General features: G+C 39.9%; 1 protein-coding gene across 1 annotated transcript in view; it reads left to right on the forward strand.

Moving 5' to 3' along the window:
• tox (thymocyte selection-associated high mobility group box) overlaps positions 1-14550 on the forward strand; it is a 46983-nt gene extending 32433 nt beyond the window's left edge. Inside the window, exons 6-11 of the mRNA XM_044039516.1 lie at positions 2336-2581; positions 6042-6278; positions 6398-6478; positions 7500-7976; positions 11820-11980; positions 13056-14550. Of these exons, the coding sequence (XP_043895451.1) occupies positions 2336-2581; positions 6042-6278; positions 6398-6478; positions 7500-7976; positions 11820-11980; positions 13056-13092 (1239 nt within the window). The 3' untranslated portion in view covers positions 13093-14550. The remainder of the gene's footprint in view (positions 1-2335; positions 2582-6041; positions 6279-6397; positions 6479-7499; positions 7977-11819; positions 11981-13055) is intronic.
• Positions 14551-14692: the final 142 nt, after the last annotated feature.

Here is a 14692-nt window from a genome sequence, read left to right on the forward strand (position 1 = left end):
TAAAAGTGATTTGGTTGTTTATTATCATTAACTCAGCTTGGTTCTCTGGTTCTGACATAAATAAATAGCTAAATACAGGTGAGGTGAGCAGGTGGAAGCTTTCTGCAGGTGTTGGGACGATGTGACGATTTGAATACTCTGACTTTTCACTACCTTGACATTTAAGTCCCTGCCAAACCAGTGCCAAACCACAGCTATTATTTTCCAGCATGTCGCAGCGCACACGCACATCAGTCTGAGACCTTTTCCCATGTTAGAGAAAGAAAAGAAAAAATACCGCAGCAGTTCTTCAGAGCCTGCTGCCGGTAAACCCTGCTCAGGTCATGGGTTCCAGGTTGATACACGCAAGTACAGAAGACCACATCCTTTAGTATTAGATGCTCACCGAGGGGAAACTGTGAACATGCGTAATCAAACGAGTCCCATGTTCGTACTGCGCGAGAAAGAGGTGTCAAAGTCCCCGCGCTGACGTGTTGGCAGGGTTCACTTTTGTTTTCCGGAGAAATGGACAGAACATCACTGATGACTTACTCAATAATGAGACAGTTCTCGGGGTTTGACGTGGAAATAAACAAGGAAGTCCAAATATGCCAAGAAACGTGCGTCCAAAACTGTTGAGAATTTCCCTCTGCTGTGAAACTCCAATTATTATTATTATTATTATTATTATTATTGTTATAATGTATGTTGACATTTAAATACCAAGATTTTTCTTTTTTACAGCGTGTCATAATGCTCTTTAGTTATTCAAGATGAAAAGCACAAGAACAATTCACATACTGTATGTTACACAGAAAAGACACATTCAGAATAAAACTAGGCCAAACAAGTGAGAGCGAGAATTATATTTAAAACTAAATTATTTCATGTGCTTTTAAGTAAAATAAAAAAATGCCCCCAAAATATGTAGATATATGTCACTGTTGTTAAAACTCTCTGCCAATGAATCCCCCAAATTCCTTTATTAACCTCGACATGATGTTCTCAAGTGTCTTGTTTTTGTCCTCAAACCAACATGATTCAGTTTTAATGATTTCTTTGTTATATGGAGCGAAGAAACCAGAAAATATTCACATTTAAGAAGAAACCAAATGCATCGACTACCAAAGTAGTTGACGACGAATTCAGTGATCGATTAATGATGGAATGATCGCTGCAGCCCTAATAAACACGCGATACAATGCATTAGCAAGAAAGACCCTGTTCTTTTCTGTCTCCTTACTGTTGTTTTTGTTTTATCTCAAAGGAAACAGCTTTCTGAGAAATGATTGAGCACGTGGGTGAACAACGTGATAAACTGGAGCTAATATCTGTTCTTTCCGTCAGTCTCGTGGACATGAAAACATTCTCCTCTCTGGCAGGAAGCAAACAGAGTTTAAGATCTGTATTGATGTATTTACACCTGAGTTGGAATTGGGGTTTTAAATGGCTTCTGATCCCATCTTCTGTCTGACCTGTGTTGCCGGTTGCCGTGGTTACTATCAGATTTCATTATTAGTGAATCCTGGACTCTGATGCTCACTGACTGTACAGAATGCTGTCGGGCGCAGGCAGAGCCTGTTTCACAGTCCAAGTAGGTCTGTTACATGAACACGTTATGTCACTCAGATACAGTTTCAGCACCTTCTGTTCAGCCTGGTGTGGAATCTAAGATACAAACCATGACCTGTGACCGCCAATCACAAACTGACCATGCCATTTTTCTTGTGTCCGATACCGATATCAGTCCGGTGCAGACCTTTCAAACCATGAAGCTGTTGAAAACACATTTGTGCCATTTCAAGCTACTTCAAAGACATTGTGTGAAAACATATTCTCCCACAGAGCAGCTAAAATGCTGCTGTTTACATTTGTGCAGTCAGTGCATAGTGAATCATGTGATGTATAGGATTTTTTATTGGACTTTACACTGTTAGTGTATGAACCTGGTATCAAGCATTGCTGGTCACGTGATCGGTTTCAGTGTTTTAAAAGTTGTTTCTTAAAGCTTCTTAAATGTGAATATTTTCTACTTTCTTTGCACCGTGTAACAAAGAAATCATGAAAACTGAATCATTTCAAAACAAGACATTCGAGAACATCATCATTTCCACGTTTGGTTAACACTTTTTTGACATTTACTCGATAAATCGAGAAAAATAATCAACAGATTCATCGATTGTGAGAATTCAAGACGGTGATATTGGTGTCAGTATTAAACATCATTAAAGTCCATAATCCAGCCACTCACTGGCTGGATTAAGAGGGTGAAGAGAGAACATTTACATGTTGCATAAATGTTGCCTGAAAGTTGCCACAGTCACAGTCGTTCACTGCCATTATCCTTTTTGCACAGATGCAGCAGATGGTGAACTCCGACTCGCGCTTCACCAGCAGCCAACAGCCAATCGAAGCGGCGCTCGGACCCAGGAGCCAGTCGGGCATGAGTCAGCAGAGTCAGCTGTCCACCATTAACCAGTCACAGCTGGGGCTGAGCGGGAACTCCATTACCCACAATTCTCCTTCTCCACCAGAGAGTAAATCCGCCACACCGTCTCCCTCCAGCTCGGCACATGAAGACGACAATGATGATGGACTCAGGGTAAAACAAACAAACACATTACACATACATTAGCACCTGTTTTTCCATTCACTGGTTGGTTCCATAACTCTTGTTTTTAATGACTGAATTTCGCTTTTGACCCACTGACATCATTAAATTGTTAGGATGCAGCGATTAATCAACTCCTAAATTAAGTTTTTTCAACTTCTTAAATGTGAATATGTTCTAGTTCCTTTGCTCTGTATAACAAATGAATCATTTAAACGTGTGTGTGCACAGGTTGGAGAAACACCCATCAATAATTCTCCACATTTTCTTACATTGTATGGACCAAACAAGTTGCTCATTGATTAATTGGCAGATTGCAGCGCTACAAACTGTAGCCTTCATAGTCCTGCTCCTCTTTGAACATTGATTTTGATAACCTCACCTCTGATCTGCAGAGGTTGTTGTATTGACTCTGCCTAATATTTGTTCAACAGCTCAGATCAATTCTGCCCCACACACACACACACACAGACACAGACATCTCTCTCTCTCGTCTTCATCCAACAAAGATCAAATTCTGTCTTCACAGTGGTAATCCTAAAGTAAAACAAAGGTTTAGACACACTCACTATTTCATCTTTCAACAGTCAATTTAAACAGCAACAAAAAAACCACCTGTGAGTCACAGTGGTGCAGGGTTTTTTCCTCATTTGGGCTCAAACTAAAAGGTGTTGAACACATTTAGATAAAGCTTTGAGATTTAGAACAAAATGACCTCCATCTACAACTAGCCTTGATTTTATAACAGTTCTGGAGGGGGATTAGTGTCTGTTTACGTTATATAACCACTTACTGCTCTCAGTGTTGTGGCTGCTTATATGCAACACAAACACTGTATCTGCTGTTTCTAGGAATTACTGAGTCATATCTCATCTCATATCTTATTTAGCTGGAGCAGCACTCTCACTCTGTGTGTGTGCGTGCGTGTGTGTGTGTGTGTGTGTGTGCGCGTGTGTGTTACCTCTTGAGGACATTCTCGGCCACAAACACTGACCTCGTCAGGACCAGTAATCCTCGTAGAGATCCAAACCTGGTCCTCATGAAGCAGAACCTCATTTCTTAGGAAGTGGGCTAATGTTTGAATTGTGGTTCGGTTAAAGTTCGGGTTTGGCATGAATTAAGTAGTTATGTTAAGGTTTGTTAAGGCTTTCAAATGATGCCTGACCTCAGAAGAATAGCTGCTCAAACCTCTGTGTGTGTGTGTGTGTGTGTGTGTGTGTGTGTGTGTGTGTGTAGACAGTGAGGAGTTGTTATGTTAATGTTATGTGTCATAATAGACCCATTCTCCCTGCATATCAACGAGATGGAAATCGGCTCACTCGTTGTTAGGTGCCTCACACTGAAACCAGCACTGTGCATAGGGCTGGCAGGCAGGCAGACAGACAGACAGACAGGCAGACAGACAGACAGACAGACAGGCAGGCAGGGCTGCTCATATTCTACAGAAACGAAACTCTTACTGTAGTGTTGAATAACACTGTCGTCTTGAGCAAAAAGAAAGTTATTCTAAATTGCACGTTGCAATTAGGGCTGGACGATTTGGAGACGATGTCCAACTGCTGTTTTTCCCACAGATATTATAAATATAATTTCAGAATGTTCAGAAGTCAAGCTGTTGCTCATTATTTACTGTGTGGTAGATTCAAAAGGAGATGGAGCATGAACACATGACACAGTGAACGTATTAACTACGACTGTACTCTAATTCAAAATTCTATTCTTTCTTAATTCATCGATTCGCTGTCTGATCCTGTTCAATCAGTTTTTATTCTTGTTGACTTTGATTCTGTTGTCATGATTTCTTGGTTGTATGGAGCAAAGAAGCCTGAAAATATTCACATGCAATCAAAAAAATACTTGTTTTGATTATTGAGAAAAACACTCAACTTTAATCGAATCAAATAGTTGGCGATTAATTTAGAAATCAAATAATTGCTGCAGCGACTTTATGGTCACTGAGGAGGATTTCAAAACTGTCTTTACACATGCTTGGTTTGCCTCTGGAAAGCTTTAAATTACACATAAAAGGCTTTATCTGAGGCTTTAGAATGGACAACAGACATTAAAAAATGTATTCAGTTTCTGCCAATAAATTCCCTAAATTCCTTCATTAAGTTTAGAATATTTTCTTGATTAGTTTAGTAATCGTTTGGTCCGTAAAATATCAGAACATTTTGAAAAATGTTGATTGGTGTTTCCCAAACCTCGAAATCATAATTTTATCGATTTTCTTGTTTAGTCCACAAAAGATTTCAATGATTCCAGCAAATATTCTTATTTAAGAAACCGAGAAACCTAAATCTCTGTTTTTATCATTAACAAAAACTGGAAAAATAATGGATGAATGAATCAAAACAGTTGATAAATGTTGTAGTTAAAAAACAAATATGCATGAGAAGAACATCTTTCATTTATTAATAGAAACTTTATTCTTCAACTAATTGTAATCGTTTTATCGGCGATTATCTCTAATTGACACGGTTCATTTGAGAAAACATGTCATTAAATGACGACGCTAATGTTACACACTCATGTTTCCCTACACACTTCATTCCTGTTATTTGTGTATCAGGTTATAAAAAAGCAGTTGTTCATTTCACGACAAATCACCTTTCATTTATTAATGGAAACATAATAACTCATGTTATTTTAAGTGGGTTTTTTTTTATCTGTAATTAGCACTAATTGACATGGTTCGTTTGAGAAAACATTGAACATCTTTCACACACTCGTACGTCTCCTCACAGACTTCGGTTTAAGATCCGCAGTCATTGCTCGTGCATCAATTTGTGAGTTAATCTTGGATTTGTCATCGCCATGGAGACACTTATTTAAATGTCTTTAACTGCTCATTTGCTGCTCATCCAACAGCTTCATCATTTCTGCTGCTGACTGCTGTGGGGAACTTCCCCACAGCAGTCAGCAGCAGAAATCATTTTTTTAGAATATCACGTTTTAAGATAAACGACGGGGGAAATGATGCTGTCTTGTTTCAATTCACAAATACTTTTCCATCCAAAAGTTCTCTTTTGCTTTTGTATTTTTGATGACCTGCTTCGTGATACGACACGTGGTCCATGAAAGCAATAATATCAGATTCAGTGATAATCAATACATGACAGGACAACCGTACAGATATCTGTTTCACTGAAAAAAAGAGTGTCTGTTTACTTAAGAGTGCCTTCATTTGTTCGTTAAAACATGAACATTTGTCCTGGAATATTGATTATCGTATTGCACGAGCAGGGACGACGATATGTCACCAAATCCACCCACCCCTTAGTGTTGAGCGTTTTTTTGGTATTATTTGTTATCAATAACTCTGCTGCTCTGATTTCTTTAATATCTGCATCGGCCGTAGAAAACCCAGAACACTAACATACCGTATCACCAACCATCATTTTCCTACCTCTGTCTTTGTTGAGTTTTTCCTTCCTTTTTCCCCTGTTAGCATGGTAGCGTAGCAGAGAAGCGGCCGGCCACGGTGGACATCTCCAAGAAACCAAAGACACCAAAGAAGAAGAAGCGAAAGGACCCCAACGAACCAGTGAAACCAGTGTCGGCCTACGCCTTGTTCTTCAGGGACACGCAAGCCAACATCAAAGCCCAGAACCCCAACGCCACCTTCGGGGAGGTGTCGAAGATAGTGGCCTCCATGTGGGACGGTCTGGGAGATGAACAGAAACAGGTAGATCCTCTATTCTTCACCATTATTGATCATATCAATTAAATCGGAGTTGACGCTGAGGCAGTTACTGATGCATGTTATACGATTTCCCACACTGTTAAAATCTGTTTGTGTTTCAGATGTACAAGAAGAAGACCGAGACGGCAAAGAAGGAGTATCTGAAACAACTGGCTGCCTACAGAGCCAGCCTGGTGTCACAGGTAAACACACGGCCTCAGTCATCACTATCTTCAGCACATTGATCAATATTTTCAGTTCAACTTTATTTTTGTTCATTTATTTAATAAAAAAAAAGTAGTTTTTTATTACTTTGTAATTGAAATCAAGTCACATTTATTCACAGAGCAAAGGAAAATAATAAAAACTTTCTTCAGGGTGGTTTCTTTTTTCACCCTTAAAGTAAAATTGTGCCAAATTGTCAGTTTATCTCGGAGAAAATGTTCCTTTCATTTACTTCCCGCGCTTTTCCACAATGAAACTACCTCTACGGCTCTGGGGAATCATTTGTTTTACTCGTGTTTTTAAAAAGCAGCTGAGAGTGTCATCATCATCATCATCAACATCACTGTCATTTCACATCAGACTCACTTTTCCACATAGAAACAGTGACAGGCATCACAATATATAAGTCTTATTATGTGAATTCAGTGTAAATACAAAATTGAAATGAGTTTCCAGAGCCAAGAACAAGATGAAAGTGAAAATGTTGATGTTTGTTTTTTCTTGGATAAATGTTAAGATTAGGGTCCTCGTTCAAACAGGACCGATTAATCACTTACTAAAATAATGGTTGTTTTTCAATAATTAAACAAAATGCATTTCAGAAAATCATTTACATTTTACATTTTATGAACCAACATACTCGATTCATCGAGAGAAAATAATCATCAGTTTCATCGATTATGAAAATAGTCACATAGGCACTAGCAGCCTAAGACCACAGTCCGGTTCCTTGTTTTATCTCAGACTGTGTTTGCAGCGACCAAAATGAACTGCAATCAAGGGCATTTTTATGTTTTTTTATTTAACCAGGTAAATCAATTGTCTTTCACAATGACGAGCTGCACAGAAATTGGGCAACCACATACATGCTCCAGGATCTTGTTTAACTGGACTTAACCAGGCTGCTGTGACCCCCACATGACAAGCTTCAGGTCTCTCTGGGGTCAAAATCTGGAAAATCACAAGAAACTCTCTGACACACTTTTTCTGTTTCCCCAGAGTTACAACGACCCATCTGAAATGAAGCTGCCCCACTCCTCCTCTACCTCAATGTACACACCCAAACCTTCAGTCTACCCCGGTCACCCGGGCCAGCACCCTTCCTCCAGCCCACTTGCCCACCCCCACCCTCTCCCTCCCCCTCAGCACCCAGGCATGTACATGTCGTACCCTCACCCGTCCCACCCTTCCCATGCCTCCAGCCCCGGCCTCGGCCCTCACCCGTCCCCTCCTCACACCCAGATGCACCCGCAGCTCCAGGCTCTGTCCTCCAGAGGCACTGTGCCACAGTCCGGTGTCCCGCACCAGGGGGCTCTGTCCCTGGGCAGCGTGGTGTCAACGTCCACCCCTCCTCTCCAGGTCACCTCTCCCCTCCATAACCAGGCACACCTGGGTGGACTGCACAGTCCACACCACCAGCACCAGCAGCTCAGTGGACACTCACTGGGAATGACACACTCCCCTGGCATCTCACAGGTGAGTCACCAACATGCTCGTCTGTTCTTCATTAATGCTACGAGGTATGTTCAGTCTCACCCTCCCTGAACCACTCTTTGGCAATTCCCTACTAATCTGAATTGGAAAGTTCCATGTGGGAATTTATGGGAATGAACAGGAATAAACAAGGAGATTTACATAAAATACAGTTGGTAAATAATAATCTTTGGCTAAAACAATCAGATTTGATGCAAATACAGTTGAACATCAATGCTATTCTTCAATCATAAGCACTTGGCACACTACTCACTTACTGCAGGGCTATTGAGGCCACGCCCCCAACATGCACTGTCACACATGATTTCTACAAACCTGAACTATTGAAGCCTCAGATAAATAAAGTCAAGATAGTTTTGACAATATCCAGTTAAATCTCTTTTACCACCCCACCCACGCGGAAACAGAAAACTATATCTCTTATCTTTATACTATATATCTTATACTATATCTTTTATCTTTATACTATATATCTATATATCTTATACTATATCTCTTATCTTTATACTATATATCTATATGTCTTACACTATATCTCTTATCTTTATACTATATATCTATATATCTTATACTATATCTTTTATCTTTATACTATATATCTATATGTCTTATACTATATCTCTTATCTTTATACTATATATCTATGTCTTATACTATATATCTATATGTCTTATACTATATCTTTTATCTTTATACTATATATCTATATGTCTTATACTATATCTTTTATCTTTATACTATATCTCTTATCTTCGGTGTCGTATACAAGCTAAGGCTGTGACGCGGCCACAGAAATACTCCCACTTCATGCATGCGCTCGAGCTTTGATATCATTGTTTTCCCAGACTAGTATATTGGTCGTTTTGATCATTATAATCACAATCCGGTAAACATGCCGTCCCAAATGCAGATTCTCCCAAAGCACATTGTTGTTGATGTCATTTTTTATTTTTATTTTTTATCGCGTTTAGGGACGTCCCAAACAGATCATTTCACTACTGAGTAAGCATTTTAGTTTATTTCTTCTCTCAATATCTGTTGCACAGTCTTTAAAATGACTCAGCTCTAATGTGTTGTTAACAGCTTCATAGTTTATGTTCTAAAATGACTCACTTAGGACTGATATGAGTATCGGTAGATTCTCGAGTTTGTGATATCGGCCACAAAAACAGTGGCATGGTCCCATCCTGACTCACAGCAGCAGGAGGTGACTGTACTGTACTGTCACGACCTCCTGCTGCTGTGAGGCTGAACTCAGTGGAGAGAGAGAGAGAGAGAGAACATGGAGGTTAGCTACATGTTCTTCCTCTGCTAACATGTCTGCTGTAGTTTGATCCTGGGCTGTTTACTCGGGTCAAATTGCAAAATCTCAAGACTTTACAACGGATTTCGTCCATTTTTCATCCAGGTTTCTGAATTTTTCCAACAGAAAATTCACTTTTGAATCACAGATGTTTAAATGTTTGACTCCGGTCCGTCTCTCAGTGTAAGTCCATCAGTGTGTCCTGATAGTTTCTCCGTCTAAGAAGTGGGAATTGCAGAGAAATCATGGTCTGAGACAATATTATCGTGAGTGTCTCCTTCACATAGTTTTTTTTTTTTTTAAACTGTGGATGGATTAGCTCTCACTTCCCTTTTTTTTTTTTTTAATAGTGCTCTTTTCAATCCCACACTCCCATAATCCCCCTCTTTCTCACCCATTTTGCATATTCTCAGCAAAAAATAAAAAAGGGAGAGGACACAGTGACACAGCTCCCAACTTTTTATTCTCTGAGGGAAGAGTGGGAACTGATGGGGGAGGGGGGAGAAAGAGAGAGAGAGGGAGAGAGAGAGAGACAAAAGAGGCAGATGGGGTCTTTGTGAAGGAGTGAAGGAGAAGAATTTGCTAAACAATGGATGAATAGGTGAGGTAGAGGAGGAGAGGGGGAGGAGAAGGGGGAGAACCCAACCACCTGCTGTCCTCCTCTTTTGCTCACAGCACTCAGATTAACTTCCCTCTCTTTCTCTCCCTCACACACACACACACTCCTGCGCTTTTCGTTACTGCTCTTCGCGCATTTTTTCCCATTTTCTCATCTCTTACAGTTTGAGACTTGCGTTTCCTTTTCTCTTCTTCCTCTCCTCTAACCTCGTGTCTTGTCCCCTCCTCCCTCCCTCCCTTTCTCCCTCCCTCCTCCTCCCTCCTGTCTGTAATTAGTGCTGATGAACCTGCGACTCCTCTGTTTCCTTTCCCACTTAATGTGTGTTCGTGTTCATCAGAAAACCATTTGACGGAGGTTGATTTTCTGCCTGTGGACTAATTCCCGTAGTTAGGAGGAAGTAAATAAGCCATACACAAAATATACAACCAAACTTTTTCTTGCATCTGTCTTACTTTCTAAATGTCACGCCAATAAACTGAACAATTAATGCAGAATTAGTACTTTCTTAAAATCTGTATCTGCCCGAGGTCTACTTGATACCAGATGTGTACTACGCATTTACTGGAGTTTCCACTAGGGACAGACTTTTGTTAAATTGCCAGTACGTCTTGTTTCTTCAGACTTCAATCATCCGATTCCAATAAACGACACCAAACAACAGTCAATAGCAGAATAAGATGTTTGGCAATGGCAGAGAAGATTTGGCAAGATTTTCACGGGTGCAACCCACATACTCGACTCTGCTGCTCGACACTCAAACGTTTTCTCCTTACAAATGTGACATCATTTAAAAGGGAAATAAACAGGCTTTGCAACGCTATAAGATTTACAGCCAAGAAGAAATAATTGACCAAAACCCAAATTGACTTACTTTTTGTGTTAAGGTTATATCACAATGTTCCATCTTGATACCAAAACAATGAGATTTGTGATTATATTTCGGAGACTTTCAACATAAAAGTGTTTTGTTTTGGAATGACGTAAAGTTCCCAACAAATAAACATATTTATGACAAATAATCAAAAACCCATTGTAACACCACATGAAGTGATGGACCACAGGAGATCAATGGGGGGGGTCTCGTGTGGCCCACGGGCCGCGAGTTTGAGACCTCTGGTGTAGGGTTTACAGTTACCACATTTCATTTTGTAAATAACGAACACCGCAGAGGTTATGTGGTTCAGACTCGAACCTTAGAAACCCATTTGGGTTCAAGATACACGGCCTACACTGCATCAGACTCTCTGAGGTAATTACCACGTGGTCCTGCAGAGGGCGCTCTCAGTGTAACGGGGTTGGGGGGGGGGTTAACCTAACAACTGAGCGAACATTTGCGACACCAAAGCATCTGAAAAGCAACATGTGGATGTATTTTTACATTTTCTACGTCCAAAATAACTAACAAATCCGTGGACTCACCTGTTAGCTTAGCTGTTAGCACCACCTATGTAATGTGACAAAAGGTTGGATCAGAGTTCGTCAAGGTCAAGGTCATGAGTCGACAGCATTCCAGTAGAGAGGTCGGACAAAAACATGGACGCACACTTGTCTCGGGCTAGCCACTGTCAGCAGTAGCTTCAATAGCAGTCAATAACAACGCTCTACATAGTAATTTGCACACGCAAATAGCGTAGCATAGCGTAGCATAGCGTCACGTACGCCTGACTTAACTCAATGTGAAACAAATAAAACAAAAGTACAATTAACCGTTGGTTAAGAGCTGGAAATCGGACTTGAGGGCATGTTCCAGTTTAGGGAACACCCCGTAGGAAATCCTCATTTCCGACTAAAACTTGATCATAATAGTAGGAATAGGTTTAAGTAAGTCATATTTGTTTGAACTTGATTTTTGGATAAAAGTGACAAATTATTTACCAACATACTGATGTTGTTTTTATTCCAGGGTTACCTTCCATCCCTTCAGTCTGAGTACCAGCGAATAGGTGGAGGCATGATGAATAATGGAGTGGTGATGTCATCATCGGTGGACTACCACCAGCTGGGGCGACACACACCGAATCACCCACCGTCTCTGGACTGGAGCACAGATTACCACGGCAACGGGTGAGTACAGTCTATAAAGTTTGCATGATGTTTGAAAAATGTATACAAGGATGTATATGTATATATGTATATGTTATATTGTCATTTGTCCTTCTGTTGGCTACTTCCTGTCTACATTTGGATATTTTGTAATGTGTAGGTTAGGGTTACACATCAGTATGTGTAAATATGTGCCAATTTGTCTAATCCAGATTACAGATTTGGTGGCAATTTAAATTTGACATGGTTCAGTCCCATTTAACAACTTCAGACGTGTATATCTCTGCGATATCGTCACAGATCATGTTTGTCATGTTTATGTAAGACGGTAAATTCTATACGAGTGGTTTTTCAAACTTTTTATATCACCTGACAAAATACTGAGCTCTTTATCAACAACGTTAAAATAAAGTGGTGGAAATACTTTTCACAGGAGGCAGATTATTTATTCTCTCATCATCCTCCTCTTCCTCACATTTACTTCACACACTGGTGAAGTGAAATTAGATTAAGATGGAGTATAATTATTTTATTTGGTTCATTATTTATTTCATTTTCTATGCACACAGTCGTGTACCACTGGTGGTACACATACCACAGTTTGAGAACCTTAAAGTACTTGGATTACTTTTTTTCATCTCAGTTGTTTAGTTTCATATTCAAAGAGTAATTCACTTTTTATATTGTTTAATTTTGCCACAAGAAAAAAAAAACATCAGTAATTTGAAGGCTGTCACTTTTATTCTGAAATTCAGATTTCCCTTTGAATTCGGAGCGAGAGATACGGTGACTCTAATTATCAGTATTTTATTGTGGTTTTATACTAGTTTATACAGTAGGAAAAGTATTTCTGATTTTACCACCGGAGGAAGTTTGTGTACCACTGGTGGTCCACGTACCACAGACTGAGAACCATGGTGCTATACAGATCCAGAATGTCTTCAAATGTCAGGCTCCAGTTTGTAAAACAGTGCGTTCTCTGAGTGCATGAATGTTCCTTCATAGTTTGGATGTCGTCAACATTGAAATGTTAAATGTCTTCTGACTTTTTCTGGTTATAACATCGACACGTTGTTGTTTCCTCTCCTCCGTGCAGAGCCGCGCAGAGAGACAAACCTCTGTATCTGAGCTAATCTCAGGACCAAAATCTCAACCAAGCCCTTGAACTGCCACACCAGGAAAAACCTCCAGCCTCACCTCGACACACAGACGCACGTCAACATCCGCCCGTGAGAGAGAGACGGGGAGAGAGAGACAGGGAGAGAGGGACCTCGACCGACTCGAGACGTCACCTGAAAAACCTGAGTTTTAACACAACAAACAGCTGAATGATGGAACAGAATACGTGGGCATTAATCCTCCTTAAAGGAACAGGACACAAAACCTCTCTTATTATTAACTGATTTCTTTTTTTCTTTTTTTTTGGTGCATAAGAGATGCAACCGTTTGAATTTTACACACACACACAGACAGACACACACACACACACCAGCAGTGAGAGGTGTGCAGCTACTCTGCTGTAAATGTATATACTGTACTTCAAAAAGTCCCATTTTCTGCCCGGCCCTGCGTTTCCACACACACACACACACGCACACACTTTGTAAAAATGACGTGTACCATCAGCTCCATAATGACTCTGAAGAGCAGAAACTGTAAATTGCTGTAACATAATTTTTGTGAGTTGTCCATTTTAAAACCAACAGATTTTCTCTTTTCTTTTTTTCTCCCTTTTACCTCAAAATTGCGATAATATTGTTCGACCAAAGGAACACGACAACACACAGACGAACAAACAAAAAGGGGTTAACGACAAAACCCATTCTCACATAATGCCCCCCCCCACTCGTTATTAACTATATAAATTCAAACCTTTTGGTTTGTTGCAGTATGGATCGAGGTCCAATACATTGTCCATAGAGACAAAAAAGGAAAAGAAATAATAATGTAATAATGATGTAACGTGATTCTGAAGTAGCAGGAGCAGGGAGATGAATTGTGTACCTTTTTTTTTAATTGTTCTCTGGCTGCGAGGCTTAGAAATCCAGTGTAATTTAGTCTTTGACATAATGAATTTCTTTTGTGTAAAGAAAAGAAAACAGAACGAGTCCTTTGTACGATGACAGCTCCTCCTCCTGGCATATGTCTGTTGATAATATTGATTTGGATCCAAACTGCATGTGTGAGTGTGTGAAGTGTTAATGAGAGAGAGAGAGAGGTTGATTGGGCTTCATGGTCTCTTTTACCATCTCTGTTCCTCTTGTGCTCAGAGGCTATTTAAGAAACTATAACTATTGTTGCTGGGCAGACTCTTTTTAATGTTGTTTTAAAAAAGAAAAAAAAAAATCAATTCAAGTTTTTGTTTAGTGTTAACGATGATTGACGAGCGGCAGCTCTCGCTCTGTATCTCTTTGTATTACTGTTTGGTTTTTTTCGTTGGCAGATGAAAAGGACTTTGGGCAACAACGACCATCAAACAACAACAACAACAACAAAAAAATGTTTTTGTTTTTTTTAATTATTATTTTTAGATTCTAATGTGTTTGAGAATAAAGTCGGTGCTGCACTGATGTGCAGTCATTACTCCCAAAGCCTTTCTCGCTCCTTTATTTATGTATTCATTTATGTTGTTTATTCCAGAGAAGCCGCTTTAATCAGCGACACCTTTTCGCCGTGTCTCCGCCGCGGCCTTTTGCATTTAAGTCGACTTGGTTCAGCTGTAATTGCAAAACA

This window comes from Solea senegalensis, linkage group LG1 (genome assembly GCF_019176455.1).
Source record: "Solea senegalensis isolate Sse05_10M linkage group LG1, IFAPA_SoseM_1, whole genome shotgun sequence".
Classification (NCBI taxonomy): domain Eukaryota; kingdom Metazoa; phylum Chordata; class Actinopteri; order Pleuronectiformes; family Soleidae; genus Solea; species Solea senegalensis.